At 34.5% G+C, this 24,026-nt stretch overlaps 1 protein-coding gene across 1 annotated transcript in view; it reads left to right on the forward strand.

Moving 5' to 3' along the window:
• Window positions 1-24,026, forward strand: part of TEX11 (testis expressed 11) — a 299,458-nt gene that overhangs the window by 209,560 nt on the left and 65,872 nt on the right. The window contains exons 22-26 of the mRNA XM_045509206.2: window positions 924-964; window positions 2,254-2,340; window positions 3,762-3,832; window positions 7,223-7,344; window positions 18,946-19,013. Coding sequence (XP_045365162.2) covers window positions 924-964; window positions 2,254-2,340; window positions 3,762-3,832; window positions 7,223-7,344; window positions 18,946-19,013 — 389 coding nt within the window. The remainder of the gene's footprint in view (window positions 1-923; window positions 965-2,253; window positions 2,341-3,761; window positions 3,833-7,222; window positions 7,345-18,945; window positions 19,014-24,026) is intronic.

Genomic DNA, 24,026 nt, shown 5'->3' on the forward strand with positions numbered 1-24,026 from the left:
CAGCTGCACTTTTATCTCTTCTTGTATATTAGGCTTTTATAACATTTTATTTGAAACACAGGTTCCAGTTACCCCTTTTGAAAAAAAAGCTTTAGAATCACAAAGATCACTACCTGGTCTCAGATTCTGTGACCCTGTATTATAAAACCTTATCAGTCATCTGTTGATGGACTAGATAAAGAAGATGTGGTATAATTTATACAATGGAATACTATTCAGCCACAAAAATGCCATTTGCAGCAACATGTATGTTCCTGGAGAATGCCATTCTAAATGAAGTAAGCCAGAAAGAGAAAGAAAAATACCATATGAGATCGCTCATATGTGGAATTTAAAAAAAAAGAAACAAAAACAAAACAAAACATAAATACGAAACAGAAACAGACTCACAGACACGGAATACAAACTTGTGGTTGCCAAGGTGGTGGAGGGGTGGGAAGGGACAGACTGGGATTTCAAAATGTAGAATAGATAAACAAGATTATACTGTATAGCACAGGGAAATATATACAAGATCTTATGGTAGCTCTCAGTGAAAAAAAATGTGACAATGAATATATATATATGTTCATGTATAACTGAAAAATTATGTTCTACACTGGAATTTGACACAACATTGTAAAATGACTTTAACTCAATAAAAAAAAATGTTAAAAAAATGTATCAGTCATTGAAATCCTTTGCTCAAGAGTAGGTGTAGAAGGGGAAGAGAGAAATAATATGAGGACACTGGGGATGAGAAACAGTATCCTGTAGTGGGGATAAACAGTGTTGAAATGATAGTTTGGAGCTTTGAATGACAAACTTCACAATTTTGCATTCTCCTTGAGCTGCTCTCAGGCACAAATAAAAGTCTCTTTTTAGTACTTTTCTGTAGTAAAGCTTTGGAACAGTAGGAAAACACTCTTTTCTTTATTTTTTAGAAAGAAAGAAATGAATAGACTTTTGACTTGCTTGAATACAGGTAAATATCTCCTTAGTTATTTTTATCCCTTCATCTTGCCTCTTCTATTAAATTCTGCAAGTACACTGAGCACACTGGCTCAGGCTTCATGCTTTTTTATTAACGTTTGCCACTGCAGTCTACCTGGTTTCTTTATTTACAATCAGAGAAAAGTTTGTCTTCACGGTCTCAGTTTTTAATTTAATTTAAAAAACTGATTTCAGTTTATAATTTAATTTAAAAAACTGATTTCAGTTTTTAATTCCAATTTGTTTTAAAGACATTTCCTTCCTTCCTTCCTTCCTTCCTTCCTTCCTTCCTTCCTTCCTTCCTTCCCTCCTTCCCTCCTCCCCTCCCTCCCTCCTTTCCACCTTTATTGCCACTTGGTCCTAACCTAGGAATTGAAAGGTGAAAAAGGATCAAGTCAAATAAAAATATTCTGAACCCTGCTAATTTTCATATTATCTGAATCAAATTCAGATTGTTTATTCTGTTATTTTGAATCTGTCATCTATCCATCCAGGTCTGTGTCATCTCCTCTATCTACTAAAATTCTTCCTTGTCTAACCTCCTAGCTATATCGCATTCCTTTTTCCAACTCCATGCTTTCTTTTGTAGTGTGCCTTTTGCCTAGTAGGTCTTCCTATTTCTACTGCCCACGTACCTATTTTCTTATGCATAAAACACACCAAAAAGCCCATGTCTTAGAAATTCTATTCCATTTATTGCAGTAGTTCAATTTTATATATCAAATACCTGTCAACAGGGTGTTAAATGTAGTAAAGTGGTTTAGAAACCAAAGCTTTTCAAGAGAAAAGGTTTTCTGGTTGGCATTCTTATCTCTCAGAAGGGCACATGGGTATGTAATAAATGCTTTCTGATAATGACAACACATTCTGGTTCTGTGCTGTGCTTTGCTTTGCTGTGGGAGTTCAGTAAATATTATGCCAACCTATTAATACTCTTCCAATTCTCAGTCTCCATTACAGTTTTTCAAATGATTATTCCTATTCTTTATTTCGTTACACGTAAATCATATCTTTCTACCTCAGGTGGTGAATGATTACTCTAATTAAAATTATAAACCTCTCCAAAGATGTGTTTGTTCCCCAAAGTTTGTGTTAACAGCTCCTTGGAGGTTGGTAATGCTTTTTGTCATTTTAATTACTTTTGGTATGCACCCATGCACACACATAAAAAAGAACTTTCTAAATTCAGACTCATGTTTGACTGTTTTTAAAGCAGGATTAACAACTTTGCTACAGTATAAAATAAAAGACCTCAATATCAAATTTTCCTATTTGATACAGCACTCCTGAAACTTGCTCAGTATTTTGATGGAGAACTCCTGACTTCAGATTCAAGGACTAATGAAGCTCATTGGTTTCGAAAAATAGGTAAAAGGAAATTCTGTGGCTATGGGAACATAGTGAGGTGGTAGAATCAGGCAGATGTGGGTTCAAATTCTGTCTCTTTCATTTGTATCTCTGGGTACAAGGATAACGTGCTTAATCTCATTTTCATTATTTCTAAAACAGGAACAATTATACATACTTCATAGGGCTATTAAGGGTTTTAAATGAAACAGTATATGTACCTGAGACATAGTAGGTACTTACTAAATATTAATTTTCTTCCTTTTCTATGGAAATGGATCTAAGAATAAAATGATGAATTAAACTGCGAATTCCCAAGGTTATGCTCCTAAACTTGGTGTAGAATGCCCAGTTTACCTCTAAATGTGATTCACCAAAAATAAACTACATGCAACAATATGAATGAATCTCACAAAAATAATGGGCAAAAGAAGCCAGACATTTGAGTATATACAGCATGGTTTCATTTATATATAGTAAAACAAAAACAAAAACAGGCAAAACTAATTTATGGTGTTAGAACTCAGGATAGTAGTTACCATTGAAAAGAGTTGTACTTTAAGAGGGTTGGTGGGGTTACTTCTGTGTTTCTGTTAACAATCAAATTCTTTCTTGATCTGGATTGGTTACGTGGATATATATACTTTGGGAAAATTCAAGCTGTACAATTATGAGTTGGGTAATTTATATAGGTTCTATTTCAATAAAAATGTTTACGAAAATGTGGAAGCAGTTTGTTACTACAGTAATAAGAAGCAAGAGCTTTATTAAGCAGCAATGTCACAAAGTAAACTGGTTCTAATGGACCTTTTTCTGCTTTATGGGGTTTACTGGGGCTCTAATCTAGGAGTATAGGGGGTAGATATTAGCAGTCTGCTTCTAGGAAACTTATGCAAATAATAGAAAATAAACATTTAAACTATAGAGTTAATGATTTTGACATTTTGGAAGTTTGAAAAGTTATTTTCCAATTTTGATTTTGATTTTCCAAGGTAAAGATCATGCTGAAAATGTTGCCTAATGGGGGCTTCCACTGCTCTATGAAAGATGTGACTCTTCCCATCAGTTTTCCTCAAACTTTGATTCTAGTGTATCTGTTCTTTCCTGAATTTTAACTTTCTTTCACCAGTTGAAATTGGTGAACTCCTCGATGTGATCATTTTTTAGATGGATTTTTGCCAACTAAGATTTATTGTATGTCCTCAATTTAAAAAAATTCATCACTGCCTTCATTGGTCATTGTCCTAGAATTGAAGATTAGAAGTGATACAAGTCTCTAAGTTTACCTGGAAAAAATTTCTTTGAAAACCTAATGTTAGCTTTTTTAACCCCTGAGAAACCCTTCATTAGTATGTTAATTAATGACGTAGGTAGTAGAGATTATAATGATACAGATTAAATAGTAGATTTTAATAATTCTATTATTTCATGTTAACTTTCAGCTTGGAACCTAGCTGTGCAATGTGACAAAGACCCAGTGACAATGAGAGAGTTTTTCATACTTTCTTATAAGGTAAGTCTCTTCTAACAAGTATCTCATATATGAACCACAACAAGGATAAGGCCACTATGGCTATAGTCAAGGGGTTAGTATAAAGTGAGGTTGGCTTTTAATCTAGGAACTTTTAATATATATTTAAGCAGGAATGGCCTAAGGAGAACTTGATACCCATAGGGTATAATATGAGAACATGAGGCAGTTCTACTCATACCAAAATACCACACACAACCATTATGGAGCCTAAAGTTCTACCATAAGAGACTTATTCCTTTGCTTTGAAGGAATTTCAGTCTCCCAGAGTCTTATATCAAAATATAACTATCTTTAGGAGAGAATACTCTAAGAAATTGTCAATTACCAAAACATTAGGAAGGGTTATCGTTGTAAGGCTGTAGGAATATAGAATAGGTATCCAGGGACAACTGGAGGTTAAAAGGATGCTAAGAAGCTTGGACCTACTTTATAATTTTTCCAAGAGCAAGTTCTGTGTGTAAGGATTTGTGAGCTTATTTTGCAATTATAAGCATTTTAAAATAGTTGTTAGCCTCAAAGGTAGAGGTTAAATGCCAGAAAGAAAAGCAAGTATTGATGAGAGAATGAAGGAGAAGGGGTAAAGAATATCCCTCATACACATTCAATAGTACACAGTCTGATATGATGAGATAGATTAAATGTCAAGAGTTTTAGAACTGGAAAAAACTACAGAGATAATCTAGCATAACTCTCATCTTATGTATGAATTACCTGAGATATAGAGAGAATGCTATTACTTAAATGATGCTGATGATTATTATCATTAAATATTTGGGGAGATTAAGATATAATCTTTGAAAGTTTGGATATAGTGAAAAAATGCTCAGTATTACTAATTATCAGAGAAATGCAAATCAAAACTACAGTGAGGTATCACCTCTCCACCAGTCAGGGACATCATTCAAAAGTCCACAACCGATAAATGCTGGAGAGGGTGTGGAGAAAAGGGAACCTTCCTACTCTGTTGGTGAGAATGTAGTTTGGTGCAGCCATTATGGAAAACAATGTGGAGATTAGACTTACCATATGATCCAGCAATCCCACTCTTAGGCATATATCTAGAGGAAACTCTAATTAGAAAAGATACATGCACCCCAAAGTTCATAGCAGTACTATTTACCATAGCCAAGACATGGAAACAATCTAAATGTGCATCGACAGATGACTGGATAAAGAAATTGTGATATGGTTATACAATGGAATACTACTCAGCCATAAAAAAGAATAAAATAATGCCATTTGCAGCAACGTGGATGGACCTGGAGATCGTCATTCTAAATGAAGTAAGCCAGAAAGAGAAAGAAAAATATCATATAACATCACTCGTATGTGGAATCTAAAAAAATGAATTTATTTACAAAACAGAAACAGACTCACAGACACAGTAAATAAACTTATATTTACCAGACAGGATAGGGGGTGGGAAGGGATAAATTGGGAGTTCCAGATTTACAGATACTAGCTACCATATATAAAATAGATAAACAACAAGTTTCCTCTGTATAGCACAGGAAACTATATTCAATATCTTGTAGTAACCTATAATGAAAAAGAATATGAAAAGGAATATATGTATATATATGTATGACTGAAACATTATGCTGTGCACCAGAAATTGACACAACATTGTAATCTGACTATACTTCAATCAATCAATCAGTAAGTATCAGTTCAGCTAAAATATTTTTGTTTTAATTAATATGAAACATTTGTTCAAATATTAAATGTTAAAGTTACATGCACTTTTAATGTTTGCTGGGATGATTCATCTGTGAAACCATATGTGCCTGATGAATTGGGAGAGTGGGTAGGAAGCTTTTTAACTTTCTTTCCCCATGGTAACTGGCCTCCTTAAATTTTCTATCTTGTTTGGGGTAATTTTTGGTATTTATTATTTCTTGAAAATTATCAATTTTATCCACATATATGGATATTGGTAGAGAACTAAGCAAATTTTAATAACTACTGTGTGTGTAATTATGTCCCCATTCTCTTATTTTATACACTTTTTCTTTCTTTCTTTAAAAAATTATGGAATAAAAGAATTAGACCACTGTGTAATAATAGGAATGTTTACTAGCTATTTCTTTTTAAATTTTTTTTTTAATTTTTTGTTATTTTTTATTTTTTTTTATTTTGGCAGTGGAGGGGGTAGGTAATTAGATTTATTTATTTTTTGAGGAGGTACTGGGGATTGAACCACTTAAGCCATAATCGCCCCACCTTATTTTTTCTTTTTAGATAATTAAATTTATTTATTTTTTGTTTTTTTATAACATTTTTTATTGATTTATAATCATTTTACAATGTTGTGTCAAATTCCAGTGTTCAGCACAATTTTTCAGTCATTCATGGACATATACACACTCATTGTCACATTTTTTTCTCTCTGAGTTATCATAACATTTTGTGTATATTTCCCTGTGCTATACAGTGTAACCTTGTTTATTCTACAATTTTGAAATCCCAGTCTATCCCTTCCCACCCTCCACCCCCCTGGCAACCACAAGTCTGTATTCTCTGTCTATTTATTTTTTGTTTTAATGGAGGTACTGGAGATTGAACCCAGGACCTCATGCATGCTAGGTGTGCGCTCTACCACTGAGCTATACCTTCCCCGCTAGCTATTGAGTTGAACTAAAAACTACCTGAAGCATAATTCCTTTGACTTATAAGATAATAGTTACATTTACATATAATGTAATTGCTTACCAACATCTTTTAATAAAAATGCTCTTTTTGATCAGAAAAGAGAGAAAGTTTAGATATAATTGCCAGTTTAATTCGGTGAAATAAATTAGTGTTAGTTTTGACATTTGTGATTGCACTAGTAGGATTCCATGTTAGAATTCTAAGTAGCCCAGAGTTTTATTGTAGTAGAAAGCTGGGAGTTTTTTCTAAAGCTGAAGGAAAAGGTTTAATGATGAGGTTATACCTAATGTCTGTCAAGATTTGACACTGTCTTTTTCACCATGACAATATATGTACTGATTTTGGCTCTTTTCAGTGCAAAGGGGAAATCTATTTGCCAGGGAGAAAATCACTTAGAAATTACCACGTAAGCCAAGAGGTAAATCACTAGATAGAAATACAGAGCCAAATGACAGGACTTGTCACTGGGAAAGATAGGGAAATTGTGAAGAAATGAAGCTTCTTAATCTCTAGAAATGTGCTAAAAAACAATGGAAAGTAATATAAAATTAAAACCATAAATCAGTTTGATAGTCCGTATCATTTTTAAGGAGAGATGTGCTTTTCCAGCTGAATTTTCTCATTCAGACAGGATGTTGCTGATTTTCATTCTGATTGTTTTGTGTTCACCTGGCAGAATTCTTACTATTCATTGATGTTCTGGTTATTTCTTATCAGCTGTCCCAGTTTTGTCCTTCTGATCAAGTAATTCTGATTGCACAGAAAACGTGTTTACTTATGGCAGCTGCAGTTGATCTAGAGCAAGGGAGAAAAGCTTCAACAACTTTTGAACAGGTAATGTGCAACCTTCAATGAAAACATAAGTGTTCAGTGTGCTGTTTGTTATGCTTGCCTTCCCTGATGCAGTAGTTTTTGATTATCTTTAGAGAATCCTTTCTTCCACTCTAGCAGCATCTTGATTTCAAAGATGTGTGATGGCTAATTCCTTCCTAAGGAAAAGTCACATTTGGCTTGGCTTCTTCTTTTAAATATTCATTATCTCTTCTTTGAAAATGCCCCATTCCCATTGACCACTCTTTCCAAATCTGTTTTTAAATATTCTTTATCTTCATCATCTCCCTGTGATCATATGTAGTCTATAGGAATGTTTTCTCTATTTCTGTTTCCTTTCACACATTCTCTAAGGAATAACTCATCTGCTTCCACAGCTCTGATAGCCATCTGAAATTATTTAGTTGGCTTGTTTTTCTTCACTCAATTGCCTTTGCTTTCTTTGGCCCACATCCTTAAATATTTTATCATTAAGTCAGTTTTATCAACAAGAAGACAGAATTCCTACCTTTGCCTGAATTCCACTCTCAGTTTAAACCTTCCCCCTTTTAGGAGATACCAACATCAACATCTCACTCTCCGGTATACCAGAATATTGGTTTTTCTTTAGTTCTTTACCTTCCTTCTTTCAAGCTGAGAAAATTGCCACCAAGTTGCACCACTAGCATTTTTGTGTGATTTTAAGATATATATCTCTCTGATTTTCCCTCTTACCCAAAGAAAACTTCCCAATTTCCCACACTTACCAGCTTCTTTTCTTTCTAATTGGTATAAAATCTTTCATGCTGCTTATTCTCTTCCTATTGTTAATCTCTTCTTTCATATGATTCTTCAAATCTGGAACAAACTCTCACCAGATTTTTGCCAACATAATTTCCTTCCTTTTTCTTCCCTTTCTGAGTTCAACTCAAAAAAATTCGAGTATCAAGCACTCTGTTAGGTACTGGGGATAAAGAAGACATTCCTTGTCCTGAGGAGTAAAGGGGACTCTTTTTAGAAACCTTTCCATGTAAAAGAAGATGGAAAAACAAGAATCTATGTGCCTCAGAGCAAAACCAAAACCAACCAGTTTGCTTCTTAACAAGTAAGGGTAATATAATTTTATTCTCAATAAAGCCTTTTGCTTTACTAAAAAATAGTAATAACATATTGTTTTTGCATAATGCTTTTAACTTTTTTAAAGTTCCCTTTTAAGTTGGTAGTCCTGACTTTGTTAAATGTATCTCAGTGAACAGAGATCAAATTGATATGAGGGAAATTTTACAAACTCTTAAGTACAGTCCTTAATTATTTTGTTCATTTCTAACACTGTTCTTTTTTTTTTTAAATGTGTTCTGTCTCTTGCACACCCTTATGTTTCCTAAGAACTCTCTAAACTAGTAACCCTTTTATAATCTTCTTTGCTTTTGAAAGGATATATATTTAGATAATTGGAAATGCACTTTTGCCTTTCTCCATCTTAGTCTGGTCCCTATGAATTAGGCTGTGGTGCTCTGTCTCTCTAATGAAGACTTGTTGGATTCTATTATTTACATCTGTTCCTTTTTCTCTAAATCCTCATCAGTTGGAGTATTTCCAAATATGTGTATGATGAAGCAGTATAGACAGACTTCATATTCCTATCAACATTGTCTCTAGTCTTCAGAGTATAAGTTAGAGGAAGTAAGGAGTGCTTTAAAATATATGTAGTAATCACAACTTATCAAGGAACCACATCTTTTTCCTAGTGGAGGATTGGATAAAATACTACTAACTGGGCAAATCAGGCCCAAGCCTATTTTTCTAAGCCTGAAAGAAAGTTAAGAGTAGTTTTTATATTTGTACAGGACTGTATATGAAAATAAAGAAAAATATGTGAAAGACTTCGTGTAGCTAGCAAAACCTAAAATATTTGTTGTCTGGCCTTTTACAAAAACATACTCTGACCCCTGTCCAAGATTATTTTTTAACAGACTTATGAGGTATAATTTACATAGCTTATAGTTCACCCATTTTAAATTATACATTTTAATGATTTTTAGAATATTCACAGTTGTACAACTATCAACACAATCTAATTTTAGAACATTTTCATCATTCTAGAAAGAACCCCCATATCCATTAGCAGTCATTCCCCATCCATACCACCAGCCCTAGGCAACCACTAATCTACTTTCTCTCTCAATAGATGTGCCTATTCTGGATATTTCATATAAATGTCATCATACAATTTATAGTCTTTTCTGATGGGGTCCTTTTTTGGTAATTTTTCAATAATATTTTGAAGGTCCATCCATATTACAAAATGTGTCAGTAATTCATTCCTTTTTATGGCTGAATAATACTACATTGTATGAATATACCACATTTTGTTTATTTATTCATCCATTGATAGATACTGGTTTTTTTCCAGTTTTCAGCTATTATGAATAATGCTGTGACAAAATTTCATGTACAAATTTTGTATGGATGTGTTTTCATTTCTGTTGAATATATACCTAGGAGGGGAACTACTGGGTCATGTGGTAACTCTGTGTTTAATCATTTGAGGAATTGCCAGACTATTTTCCAAAGCAGCTGTATCATTTTACATTTCCACCAGTACTGGATGAGGGTTCCACTTTCTTCACTTCCTTGCCACCACTGGCTATTATGTCCTTTGGATTATGGCCATCCTAGTTGAATATGAAATACTGTCTCATTTCCCTGATTACTAATGATATCATGACTGATGGCTAATGACAAAAGTTGTTGAGCATCTTTTCATGTGCTCATTTGCCATTTATGTATCTTCTTTGGAAAATGTCTATTCAGATTTTTTCCGATTTTAATAGGGTTATTTGCCTTTTTATTACTGAGTTCTATTAGTTCTTTATATAGTCTTGATATACATGAACTGTTATCAGATACAATTTGCAGTTATTCTCTCCCATTATGTAGTTTGCCTTTTCCCTTTCTTGCTAGTGCCCTTTGACTCACAAACATTTTTAATTTTGATGCTGCCCATTTTATTTATTTATGTTGTTATTTGTGCTTTTGGTGTCATGTCTAAGGCCATTGCCTAATCCAAGGTCATGAAGTTTCACCCCTGTGTTTTCTTCTAAGAGTTTTTATATTTTTAGTTCTTACATTTAGGTCTATGATCCATGTTGAGTTAAATTTTGTGTATGGTATGAGATAGTGGTCCTTCTTTATTTGTTTGCATTTAAATATCCAGTTGTCCTAAGACCATTTCTTGTGCTGTTTTTTTTTTACTGTGTTTTCAGTGGAGAAGTACATCATCTGTTTAAAGTTACAAGGAGTACAGATACTATAAAACAAAGCAAACTCCAGTCATGAGACACTATGTACATCATGTGAAAACAACAATCTGATCTCCAGGTTATGAAAACTAGAATTAAAAAGTCACTACACAGAAAAGGTCCAAGTTTCCAGCTTGGCAAAACTTGAGTACAGTTACATGAGATGTTTAATAAACTGAATCCTTTCCCCAGTGTATAAACAAAATGACAAGACTAAATCTGTGCCTGGCAATTTCAATCTAACTCTGAAGCTACACAAAACACACAGACACCTTGTATGCTTCACCTGGTAGTTTGACCATCTTTTTTTCTTAGGTGGTGAGAAGAGGGCAAGGTGACTGTGTGGAGCAAAGGTGTGGGAAGTAGAAACAGTGTGAACTAAACATTCTAAAGTATGGTGAAAAGAAAGCTTCAATTAATGCATCGCCTAAGGGGGAAAAGACTATGCTCCAAATTTGGAAAATTAATTTAGAAGGATAGGGGAAGTCTTTAAGTAACCTCACTTTAACATGAATAATGTATGTGTGACAGAAGGGAGCACAATGGAGGATTCATAAAGCATGCTCATCAGGAAAAAATGTTGGGTCTGCTTTGTCCAGATTAAGAAAAAATAGCTAAGTTTATCAACATCGGCATCCCTTATATTTTGTAAAGATGAATGCTCTGTTGCTTAATTATGAGGAATTATTTCTTTAAAGAAAGGAGTTCTTAAGCTATTGACAGATAAAATGAAAAAGGAGTAGGGAGCTAACTAGGTGTCAAGTGCTTGCTAGAAATGATTTTAAAATGTTTCTACATGTAAAATTTACTGACAAATTTTGGTCAACCGTTTAAAAATAAAATTTAGTTTAAAATTCTTGGAGAAAATGCCTTTTGCCCACATATTTAAAATTGAAAATCAACTTTACTATAGACAAGATTACTGTGGAGTGTACAAAATTCTGCATATTTAGAGATCAACTGGCCATTCAAGATAGATATCATGTTTCACAGGCATTATTTTAGTCACCATACAGTTTCAGCCATGGGACCAAAATTTAGTGTTCTGTGCCATGTGGCCACAGGGTCACTGGTTTCACATCATGGCTTATGAAAATACTGGCATTTTGTTTTTTGTAAAGTAAGTCCTACTTTATGCAAGCAAAAAGGGAGAAAGGAAAAGAAGGGGGAAGGAGCAAAAAGCTTTGTTTCAAAGAAAATAGATTGAAGGCTAAAGAATATGGAGCTTTAATAAGCTCAAAGGAAAATATTTGCTGGCTGATCTCTGATTTGTATGCACTCTAAACAATTCTATAAATAAAACCAATATCATTTCTTAATCATGACCCCATCAAAAAAAAAGTATCTCCTAATTATCCTTTCAATGTCAAATATATACGCTAGAGTTGAAGTTTCGTTTTTAAGGGTACAGCTACCTCATAGAGACTGAACTAGATGTACTCTTATCCTTTCTCTGAAGTATAACAGTACACCACTGCACAATAGCATCCAATTTTTTTAAATAATGCATCCAATTTGAAGACTAATGGTAGAGGAAATTCTTCAGGAGAAAATGAAAATCCATCAAGCTGAAAATCTAAAACTAGTTCTACTTTCTAATAAAAATATATAAAAGTGCATCATCAGAATAAGGAATTCTTATGCCAGTTTGTGTTGCAAATTTTCCAAACAATGTATCAAGCATAAACCCACTCCAGATATCAATTATGGATACAAATAGAACTTGAGGGGTTTTTTTAAGGCACTAATTTTTTTAAATAGTTAATGCAACTGTTGCTAACACGATAATAGTACTCTTGGCTTCACATACTAACCTGGACTTCCGATCAAGTGCTGCTTAGCTCAGTAAGGGAGGTCACAAAAAAAACCTAAATCCATTTTCAGTCATGTCTAGTCTTGTACCCTCCATTCTCCTTTTTTAGCATTTGAAGACAACAGGTTGAGTTGGCAGATGCTGTTTATGGACCCCTGAGGTTGTTTTTACTGATTCAATCTCAGTTTTATTGAATTCTTGATAACAGGAATAGGATTTGCAGGGAGAGCAGGGGTATCAGAAAGGTCTGTACTGGATGTTTTCTGAGAGGCCAACAGAGAAGTCGTCTGAATGGTTTCTGATTGAGTTGTATTTGTCTCTGTATCAAGTTGTTCCTTTGTTTCTGTTTTATCATGTCCACTCAAAGCAAGACAGTTAGCATCTTCACTTGTTTCATCCTCTTCTGTTTTGGTTTTCTTGGGACTCTTCTTTATGAGGTGAGAATGTTCTCTTGACTACTACTGTAGAATTACGTATCTTTGCTGCTGCATTTCCTGAAGATCTTGGTGGTGGGTTTACCAGACATGTTGAAGAAACCCAACACCATTTTTTGAAGACTCTTTTTTCCCCTTTGAATTATTTTGGCACCCTTACTGAAAATCAATTGACTATAAATGAGAAGGTTTATTTCTAGCACCTCAATTTTATTCCATTGATGTCTATATCTGTCCTTGTGACAATACTATTGATTACTGTAGCTTTGTAGTAAGTTTTGAAATAGAGATATGTTAGTCCTCTAACTTTGTTCTTCTTTTTCAAGAATGTTTTGACTATTCTGGGTCCCTTGAATTTCCATATGAATGTTAGCAGCAACTTGTCAACTTCTGCAAAAGAAGCCATCTGGGATTTTGATAGGGATAGCACTGAATGTGTAGATCAGTTTGGAGAGTATTGCAATCTTAATAATATTGTCTTTTAACCCATGAACATGGGCTATCTTTCCATCTATTTAGGGCTTTAATTTTTTTCAAAAATATTTTGTACTTTTCAGAGTATAAATTTTTTTACTTCTTTCTTTTTATAGTCTATTCACATTTTCTATTTCTCTTTGAGTCAGTTTCAGTAGTTTATGTTTCTAGAAATGTTGCCTTTACAATCTAAGTTATCTAATTTGTTGGTTTACATTGTTCATAGTATTCCCTTATAATCATCCTTCTTATTTCTGTAAGATTGGTAATGATGCCTCCTCTTTCACTCCCAATTTTATTTATTTGTGTCTTCTCTTTTTTCTGCTTGGTCAGTGTATGCAAAGGTTTATCGATTTTGTTGATCTTTTTCAAGAACCAACTTTTGTTTTTATTTTTTTCTACTATATTTCTAGTCTCTATCTTATTCATTCTCATTCTAGTCTTTATTATTTTCTCCCTTCTGATTGCTTAGGGTTTAGTTTGCTGTTCTTTTTCCAGTTTCTTGAGGTTAAGTTTAGGTTATTGATTTGAGAGATCTCTTTTTGTAATATCAGCTTTTACAGCTATAAATTTTCCTCTAAGCACCGTGTCTTAGCCTGTTTGAGACACTGTAACTAAAATATCGCAAACTGGGTAGCTTATAAAGAACAGGAATTTATTTCTCACAGTTATGGATGCTGCATGTCCAAGATCAAGGTGTTAGCATGGTCATATCTGGTAAGGGCCCTCTTCCTGATTCATAGCTGACACCCTCTCACTGTGTCCTCACATGGTGGAATGGGCTAGGGATCTCCCTGGAGCCTCTTTTACAAGACATGAATCCCATTCACAAGGGCTCCAACTTCATGACTTTGGTACATCCCAAAGGCTTCGCCTACTAATACCTTCACTTTTGGGGCTTAAGATTTCAATATATGAATCTGGGGGGCACACATTCAAGCTACATCATTCCATCCCTGGATCCCAAAAATTCATGCCCTTCTCTCATATAAAATGCATTCATTCTACCCCAATAGCCCCCAAAATCTTAACTCATTCCAGCATTGACTCAGAAGTCTAAGTCTAAAGTCTCACCTAAATATCTTCTAAACCAGATATGGGTAAGACTCAAGGCAGATTGCTCTCCAGCAGTGAACCTATGAAATCAAACAAGTTATATGTTTCCAAATTACAATGGTGCAACAGGTATAGGATAGACATTCCTATTCCAAAAGGAAGAAATAGAAGGGGAAAAAAAGGAGTAACAGGGCCCAGGTAAGCCTAAAATCTAATGGAGAAAACAACATTAAACTGCAAGGCTTGAAAACAATCCTCCTTGTCTTGGTGCCTCACATTTTGAACCCACTGGGGCTGAGGTTGGGCCTTCAAGCCTCTAGACTCCATCTGCATGGCTCTGCTAAGTGCAGTCTATGCTGTAGCTCTCAAGGTTAGGTTCAGGCTGGAATCCCACAAGATGGCTCTATGGGTCTGCGGTGGAAGGCTCTGCTGGGCATTGCCCTACTGGGGCTTTTCTGCAGTGGCCTCTCCCCTACAGAGGTTCTTTGCCCAGGCCCTGAGGGACTCTGAGGCATCTTTTGAAATCAAGGAGGGGCAGCAACACCTCCAGTTATTGTACTCTGCATACTAGGGAGAAGGCACCAAGCTGATGCCTTCAAGGGGTTTGCAACCTGTGCCTTCTGGAGGGGCAACCACAACCACCCATGCTGCACTTGGGACAGCTGAGGAGAGTGGTGCCAGAATTTGAAGAGCAGAGCCTAGGAGGTGAGAGCGCTGGGCAGCAGTGGGCCCCTCTTTTGAAATTCTTCTGCCCTCCAGGCCCTTGCACACTAGGCCTGTGGTGGGAGATCCAGCCCCAAAGATCTCTCATCTGCTTTTGGGGGTCATTTCATTCTTCCTTTGCCTTGGACAGTAGGTCCTGGCTTCTGTTTAGATGGCTGACTAATCTCCCTGTTGTCTTAATGAATAGCTCTTAGTTTCTGTTGAGATAATCCATCCACAGCAACCTACTTATCAAATTCAGCCACACCTTTGGGGTTCTCTCCCTATCAGGCTTTCTAATTTCTTTAAATATTGATGGGCTGAGAATTTTCCAGATTTTGAAATTCTGCTTAATTTTTGATTAACAATTCCACCTCTAAATCATTTCTCTCTTCTCACATTTTATTATAAGCATTCAAGAGAAACCAAGTCACTTCTTCAGCACTTTGCTTAGAAATTTCTTAAACCAAATATCAATTTCATCACTCATAAAGTGTTTACCTTCTATAATACACTGGATGGGAGAAGGCAGAGCTCAGTGGTAGAGTGCATACACATGTGCGATGTCCTGGATTCAATCCCCAGTACCTCCATTAAACAAACAAACCTAATTACCTACCCCCCACCAAAATAATAAAATACTAGGAACATAAACACAATTCACCCAAGCTCTTTGCCACTTTTTAACATGGTTGACCTTTCCTCTAGTTTCCAATGTTCCTCATTCCCATCCAAGACCTCATCAGAATGACCATTGCTGTCCATGTTTCTACCAACATTCTGTTCACAGCCACTTAGATATTCTCTAAGAAGATTGAGGCTTTATCTACAGCTCTCCTCTCCTCTTTCTTGGTCATCAAGAGAATTTCCCTGAACAGTACATTCACAGCAATTTAGACTTTCTAGCATGCACCTCCAAACTCTTCTAGACTCTATCCATTATTCAGTTCCAAAGCTGCTTCCATATTTTGGGGTATTTGTTATAGCAGCACCCCACTCTCAGTACCAATTTTCTGTCTTAGTCTGTTCAAGCTGCAATAACAAAACATAATAGACTAGGTAGCTTATAAAGAACAGAAATTTATTTCTCACAGTTCTGGAGACTAGAAGTCCAAGATCAAGGTGCCAGCATGGTTGGATTTTCTGGTGAGGGCTCTCTTCCTTGTTCACAGCTACCTTCTTGCTGTATCCTCACATGGTTGGAAAGGGCTGGGGATCTCTTTGAAACTTCTTATAAAGGGTGCAAATCTCACATATGAGGGCTCCACCCTTATGACTTTAGTATCTATCAAAGGCCTCACCTACTAATACCTTCACCTTTGGGGCTTTGATTTTAACATATGAATTTGGGGCACACATTAAAATCATAGCACACAGCTTGAGCAGCATCCCATAAGGTTTCTTTTCCTTTTTGTTCATCTCAAAATATTTTCTAATTTTCATTGTGATTTCTTCTTTGAATCATTTATATAGGAATCTGTTGTTTAATATCCACGTGTTTGTTTCTTAAATTCTATTCTCTTATGATTTCTAATCTTATCCCACTGTGGACAGAATACATACTTTGTGTGACTTCACGTTATTTTAAATTTATTTGAAGCTTGTGTTGTGTCCTAACATATGGTGTGTCCTGGATAAAGTACCATGTATGCTTGAGAAGAATGTATTTTTTTCCTTGGGTTGATGAAATGGTCTATGGATATCTGTTAGGTATTAGAAAAAACTATGTATAGTTTTATACAATTTTTTTTTAGAACAGTTAAGAGGAGAAAGAAGAAATACATATTTATACTCTTTTATAGTTACATAGTTACTTTTGCATAGTGTACTCTGTGTTTTCATTTGGATTCAAATTACTGTCTGTTATCACTTTCTTTCAGCCTGAAAGCATTTTTTACAAAATGGTTCTGCTAGCACAAAGATTCTCTCAGCTTTTGTTTTTCTTGGAATTGTTTTTATTTCTTTTTTTGCTTTCAGTTCTGAAAGATTATTTTGCTGGATATTAGATCCTTGGTTGATCAGTATTTTCTTTTATCACATTAAATATGTTATCCCACTGCCTTTTTTAAAATCAAGAGTCTATTTCCTGACATTGTCATTGTAACTTCCTTCGTTAAGCATGATTTCCTTTAGTTGTTTGAACATATTTAAAATAGCTGCTTTGAAATCTGTGTCTTCTAAGTTTCAACATTGGACCTTTTAAAAGTCACTTCCTATTGCCTACTTTGTTCTTGCATGTGTCATAGTTTACTGTTTCTTTGCATATCTTATAATTTTTTGTTGAAAACTGGACATTTTGCACAATATATTGGCACGTCTTTGGATACCAATTGCCCCCTCTGGGATTTGTTGTTAATATTTGCTTAATTATTAGTTTAGTGACTTGGCTGGGCTAGTTAAATGAAATCTATTTCCCCCAGCTGTGTAGTAGGATACAGCTTCTAATATCACTCCTCAGAGATCACAGTCTTCTCCTTTGCAATCACTCTGACCCTTCCCCCCAAAGAAGAGGAAAGTAGTTTTAGCAGAGTTATTTTTGATTCTCTCTTTCTGTGATCTCCTGGTTATTTCTGATTGGTCTTCTTCTACTGGTATCACACACAGATGTAAGTCTTGACTAATTGCTAGGTGAGTGCTCCATGTATGTGTGTGTGTTTGAAAATGCTCTTTGGCATAAATTACTCCACTGTCTGATCCAATTAAAGTAAGACCCCTTTAAAGGGGTAGGGATCCTAGCTTTCTCTTCCCCTGGTTTTCTCTGTAAACAACTAGCCAGTCTACTGTTTTGCTTGTCAATATTGAGTTACCAACCTCCTCTCAATTGCTCACACCAAAATCTTCATTTTTCAATAGTGCCATAAAATTCCCCATGCCCTGTTCCAGTTAGTCTGTCCCCTTAGGGTGAGCTACAGAGCTCACACTTCTAATGACCTACCTCTCCTCCTAAGCAGAAACTCTATACCACTGTTTTGGAGCTAGAGGCAGGGACAGTGGCCCATTTGTATCAGAGTGACAACTCAGCTTTCTGAGTCAGGGTCTGGGCAGAAGTTGTAGTTCCTAGCATTCTTAGTTTACCTCCCCCAGCATGGAAACTCTATCCTATAAACAAGCTAAGGTAAATGCAATTGAGACTCAGTATTCTCAATTTGCTATGCCTGGTATAGCACTGGGTAGAAGAGCAGTCCAGGCTTCTCAGGTGTACTTGTTTATAATAGAGCTTCTGCAATACAGATCTTGGAGAGGAGGGTGAGAAGTGCTGGCAGCTTGCCTCTTCTGGCCATACCTAGCCTGGAAGCTGAGAGTAGAGTGAGCCCCATCTTCTTCTGGCCACACCCACCTAAAAGTACACTTACATCACAGTGAGCTAGGGGCAGGTGGTGAGCAGATCACGGCTTACCTGCCACAAGTACTCACTGTTCTTACTGAGACTTAGTAGTTTCCTGGAATAGATGTTTCCCCATTTGCTATATACTCTAGGGCAATTCTCTGATGTTACGTGATTATGTTTGTAATTTTCACCAATTATGGTAGTTTTGCTGGGGAGAGGATTTGTGGATGTCCTCACTCCATTGTTCTGGAAGTGCTTTTTCTTCTGTCCTAGATTATTAAAGAAATTGATAATACTTAAGATTTTCTATTTAATCTTCAATTTCCTGGAACATTAAGGAAAAGTAAAAATAAAAGCCAGTATTTATATATAAATTCTAAAATACTTAGTTTATGCTGTTGTTTTTCTGTTATTTATTTTTAACTGTTTTTAATGAAAATGATATAAAATTATTTTTATTTGCTTTAAGTTTTGTTTGGTTGAGACTAATTTTCTCATTTCATTGTTACCAAATAGACCAGGTTACTGAATCGTGCACTTCAGCAGATCCATAAATGTAGAGACATCTGGAATCTCCTGAAAGAAACAGGTATGGTGAAACTGGGAGTTTGGTAACACAGTTATAAAGGGGGTTTCAAATCTTAATAACCTAGTCTTTTATCACCAGAAATTTGTACCACTGCAATACTTGATAACCAGTTGAATGGTTCTTTAGAACTGATTTTTCCCTACTGTATGTCTGTATTTTAACTCTTTGGCACACTACTTGGAATAAGAATATTTTTTACCTTGCTTTTTATGGAAGTATAGTATTGAGTATAAAAATAGGATCATCATTGTTTAATGTGACATTATTGCTCTTAGGTCACTAGATTTAATATCTAATTTAATCAAGTTTTAACTCTGACTAAATATAAGGTACAAAGTCTTCCAAACCACAACCACAATATAAGATTCTATTAACATTTTATTATGAAATAATCAAAATAGTAGGAAACCTTTTGAAGTTATATAGTAGCTTGCTTCTGTTTTCTCATTGAGGATGGTATTGGCTTTTAGCTTTAAATAGACTTTTTTAGATTGTATCCATCTGTTTTCTGTTTTAGTTAGAAGTTTTTTTAAAAAAATCAGTAAATATTGAATTGAATTACATGCTTTTTCAGCTTCTAGAGACAATCATATGGTTTTTCTGTATTGAATTATAATAATCATAAATTTCTCAAAATTAAGTCATTGTTGCATTTCTGGAGTAAACCCTATTTGGTCATGGTGTATTATTATTTTTAAAATGTTGATGAATTTGGTTTCCTAATATTTAGAAATTATTGGTTTATCATTTTGTGTGTTACATGTGTGATATCTTTGGTGGATTCTGATATCAAACTATAAGAATTATAAGAACATAAACATATAAATTTTAATTTACCTCTCTCAATCTGTGGCAGGCATTTAAAGGAATAAAAACAACAAAAAGAAAGGACAGAGAATACCTAAATAACATCATTAGTATGGAAGATTTAATAGAACTATACTCTATAGCCTGAAAATAGAAAACTCATTTTCTTTTCATGTGCCCTTTGAACATTTACAAATTTGACCACAAGAGAAATCTGAATAAATTCCAAGACACAGAAATAAAACAGACATTATTTGATTGTAATGCAATAAAACCAGAAATTAATAATGTAATCAGGAAACAAAACCCTTGACCACTTGGACATTAAAAAAAAAAACAGTAACTACAGAGTATCTGGAGAATAATGATAATGATAATACTTTATAACAGAATCTAAAGTGCTAAAGCAATACTGAGTAAAATTTATATCTTCAATGGTTTTTATTTAAAAAGTATGTCAGACAGATGACTGGGTAAAGTTGTTTATATATATATATATATGTATATATATATATGTATATATATAATGGAATACTACTCAGCCATTAAAAAAGAATAAACTAATGCCATTTCCAGCATAGATGGACTTAAAGATTTTCATACTAAATGAAGTAAGCCAGAAAAAGAAAAATACCATGTGATATCACTCATATGTGGAATCTGAAAAAATGACACAAATTAACTTATTAAAATGACACAAATGAACGTATTTACAAAACAGAAACAGACTCAAACATAGAAAACAAACTTGTGGTTCGGAGGGAAAGGGTGGGGTGGAGGGATAAATTGGGAGTTCAGGATTTGCAGATACACACTACTGTATATAAAATAGATAACCAACAAGGGATAAAAGATAAACAAATTCTACTGAATAGCACAGGGAACTATATTCAATATTTTGTAATAATGTATAATGAAAACAAATATGAAAAGGAATATGTATATGTGTGTATAACTGAAACACTATGCTTTACACTACAAATTAAGACAACATTATAAACCAACTATACTTCAATTAAAAAAAGGATAGAAATCAAGGATTTTCAACATAAATAAGCTGCAAGGATATTTTGTACAACACAGGGAATATAGCCAATATTTTATAATAACTATAAGTGGAGCTTAACCTTTAAAAATTGTCAATCACTATATACACCTGTAACATATAACATTGTATATCAACTATACTTCAGTATAAAAAAGACATTAAAAAATGAAAAGTATGTCAGAATGCTAGCTGACAAATCCATTTCTTCTTTCTAGGAACACAGCTAGACTCTCTTTTATAGATATATCTATATCTATCTATCTGTCTATCTATCTATCTACATCATTAGTGACTTGCAAATTAAAATGAGATATCACTACACACCTATTAAAATAGCAAAAATCCAAAACAGTAACAAGACCAAATGATGGTGAGTATGTGGAGCAATGGGAATTCTTATTCATTGCTGACAGGAATGCAAAGTGGTACAGACGCTTTGGAATACAGCTTGACAGTTTCTTACAAAACTAAACATACTCTTGCTATACAATCCTGCAAATTGTGCTCCCTGATATTTATCCAAATAAATTGAAGCCTTATGTCTATGCAGAGACCTGCACATGAATATTTATAGCAGCTTTATTCACAATTGCTAAAACTTGGATAGAACCAAGATGTCCTTCAGTAGGTGATTGTATAAATAAACATGACATGTCCAAACAATGAAATACTACTCAGATAAGAAGAATGAGCTATTAAGCCATGAAAAGACATGAAGGAAACTAAATGCATATTACTAAGTGAAAGAAGCCAATTCGAAAAGGCTACATACTATATGTTTCCAACTATATGATATTCCAGAAAAGACAAAACTATGGAGACAATAAAAGGATCATCAGTTGCCAGGGTTGAGTTGTGGAGGGAGGGATGGATAGAAGACAGAAAATTTTTAGGGCAGTGAAACTCTTCTGTATGGTACTACATTGGTTATTATACATCTGTCAAAATCCATGAAATGTACACCACCAAGAGTGAACCCCAATGTAAACTATGGAATTTGGGTGAAAATGATGTCTCAGTAGATTCATTGATTGTAACATATATACCACTATGGTACAGAATGTCTGTAGTGGGAAGATGTGTACCATGGGGAATAGGGTGTATGTGGGAACACTCTGCACTTTCCACTCAGTTTTGCTGTGAACCTAAAACTGCTTTAAAAGAATGGCTATTATCAAAAAGACAACAGATAAGCGCTGGGGAGGATGTGGAGAAAAGGGAACCCTGTGTACTGTTGATGGGAGTGTAAATTGGTACAGCCACTGTGGAAAATGGTGTGGAGTTTCCTCAAAAATTTTAAAATAGAACCCAACGTAAGATCTAGAAATTCCATTTCTCTGAATATAGCTGAAAGAAATGAAATCATTATTGTGAAGAGATATCTGCAGTCCCATGTTCATCACAGCATTATTCACAATAGTCAAGACATGGAAATAATCTAAGTATTGAGTGAAGGATGAATGGATAAAGAAAATGTGATACACACACACCCACACACACACACACACACAATGGAATATTCAGCTTTAGAAAAGAAGGAAATTCTGTCATTTACATCAGCATGGATAACCTGGAAGATATTATGCTAAGTGAAATAAGACAGACAGAGAACAAATATACTGTATGATCTAACTTATATATGGAATCTAAAAATAACCAATCTCACCAAAACAGAGAGTAGATTGTTGGTTGCCAGGGGTAGGGTTGGGGAAGAATGGGTGATGGTGGTGAAAGGGTACAAACTTCTGGTTATAAGATGAATAAGTTTTGGAGGACCTAAAATAAACCATGGTGACTATAGTTAACAATACTGGATTGTATACTGCAAAGTTGCCAAGAGAGTCAGTCTTTTTTTGTAAGTTATTTTTTCACTTTTTATTACAATTCTACATTCATTTTATAAATAATATTATGCACTAATTTTTTTCCAGCAAGTAGCCTTTTTCTTTCCTACTTTGATATGGCATTGGCATTAACTAGGTAACTTCATCAAATGGAAATGAGTAGCTTCATAATTCCTATATTCCTGAACAGATTATATATCTGGGAAGTTATTTTTTCTGAAGTATTTTTGAATGATTCATATAACTCTTTTTACCAAAAAATATTGAATTATCTGGCTTCATTTTGCTCTTATTTTTAATATCATCACTCCTGATACCTTTAAGTCAGTATTTGCTTGATCATTATTATTAAATGAATTTTGTATTTTATGTTTTATGTTTGTTTTAAAGAGCATATTTTTAAATTTTGTGTGCATATGTACATTTGTCTGTTTTAATGTGGATTTTAATTCTCAGTCTTTTCAGGATAACTCCAAGAGAGTAAATCTTAAAAGTTCTCACCACACACACACACACACACACACAAATACAATGTGAAGTGATGGATGTGTTAACTAACCTTATTGTGGTAATCATTTCATAATACATACATGTATCAAATCATGACACTATACACCTAAAACTTACATAATGTTATATGTCAAACATATCTCAAAGAAGCTGGAGAAATATCCAGCAATATATAAGAAGAATTATATGTCAAAAAAAAGACCATTGGGTACACCTCCAAGAACGATGGATTATAAAATGTTATTAAAATGGATTTTACTTTAAAGTAAAAAAAAATATTAATTAAAGGCAAATGTAGCAGAAAAGACTAAAATTTCTTAGTGTTGACAATTCTGTGTCAGTTTTTCTGGAACATAGTATGCTTTTTTCAATTTGTAAATTCAAGTATTTCTTTAATAGACTTTATTCTTTTAGAGCAGTTTCAGGTTCACAACAGAATTGAGCAGAAAATACAGAGTTCACACATAGCCCTCCCCACCCACACATATATACTCCCCTACCCTCAACATCCCTCATCAGTGTGGCATATTTGGTACAACCAATGAACCAACATGAGTACATTATTATCAACCAAAGTCCATAGTTTACATTAGGGTTCACTCTTGATGTTGTACATTCTGTGGGTTTTGACAAATGCATAATGACATGTAGCCAACACTATAATATCATATAGGGTAATTTCATTGCTCTAAAAATCCCTTGTACTCCATCTATTCACTCCTCCCTGCCTCCCTCTCCCGAAACTCCTGGAAACCATGATCTTTTAATTGTTTCTGTAGCTGTGCCTTTTCCAGAATGTCATTT

The sequence above is a fragment of the Camelus bactrianus genome, chromosome X (genome assembly GCF_048773025.1).
Source record: "Camelus bactrianus isolate YW-2024 breed Bactrian camel chromosome X, ASM4877302v1, whole genome shotgun sequence".
Taxonomy (NCBI): domain Eukaryota; kingdom Metazoa; phylum Chordata; class Mammalia; order Artiodactyla; family Camelidae; genus Camelus; species Camelus bactrianus.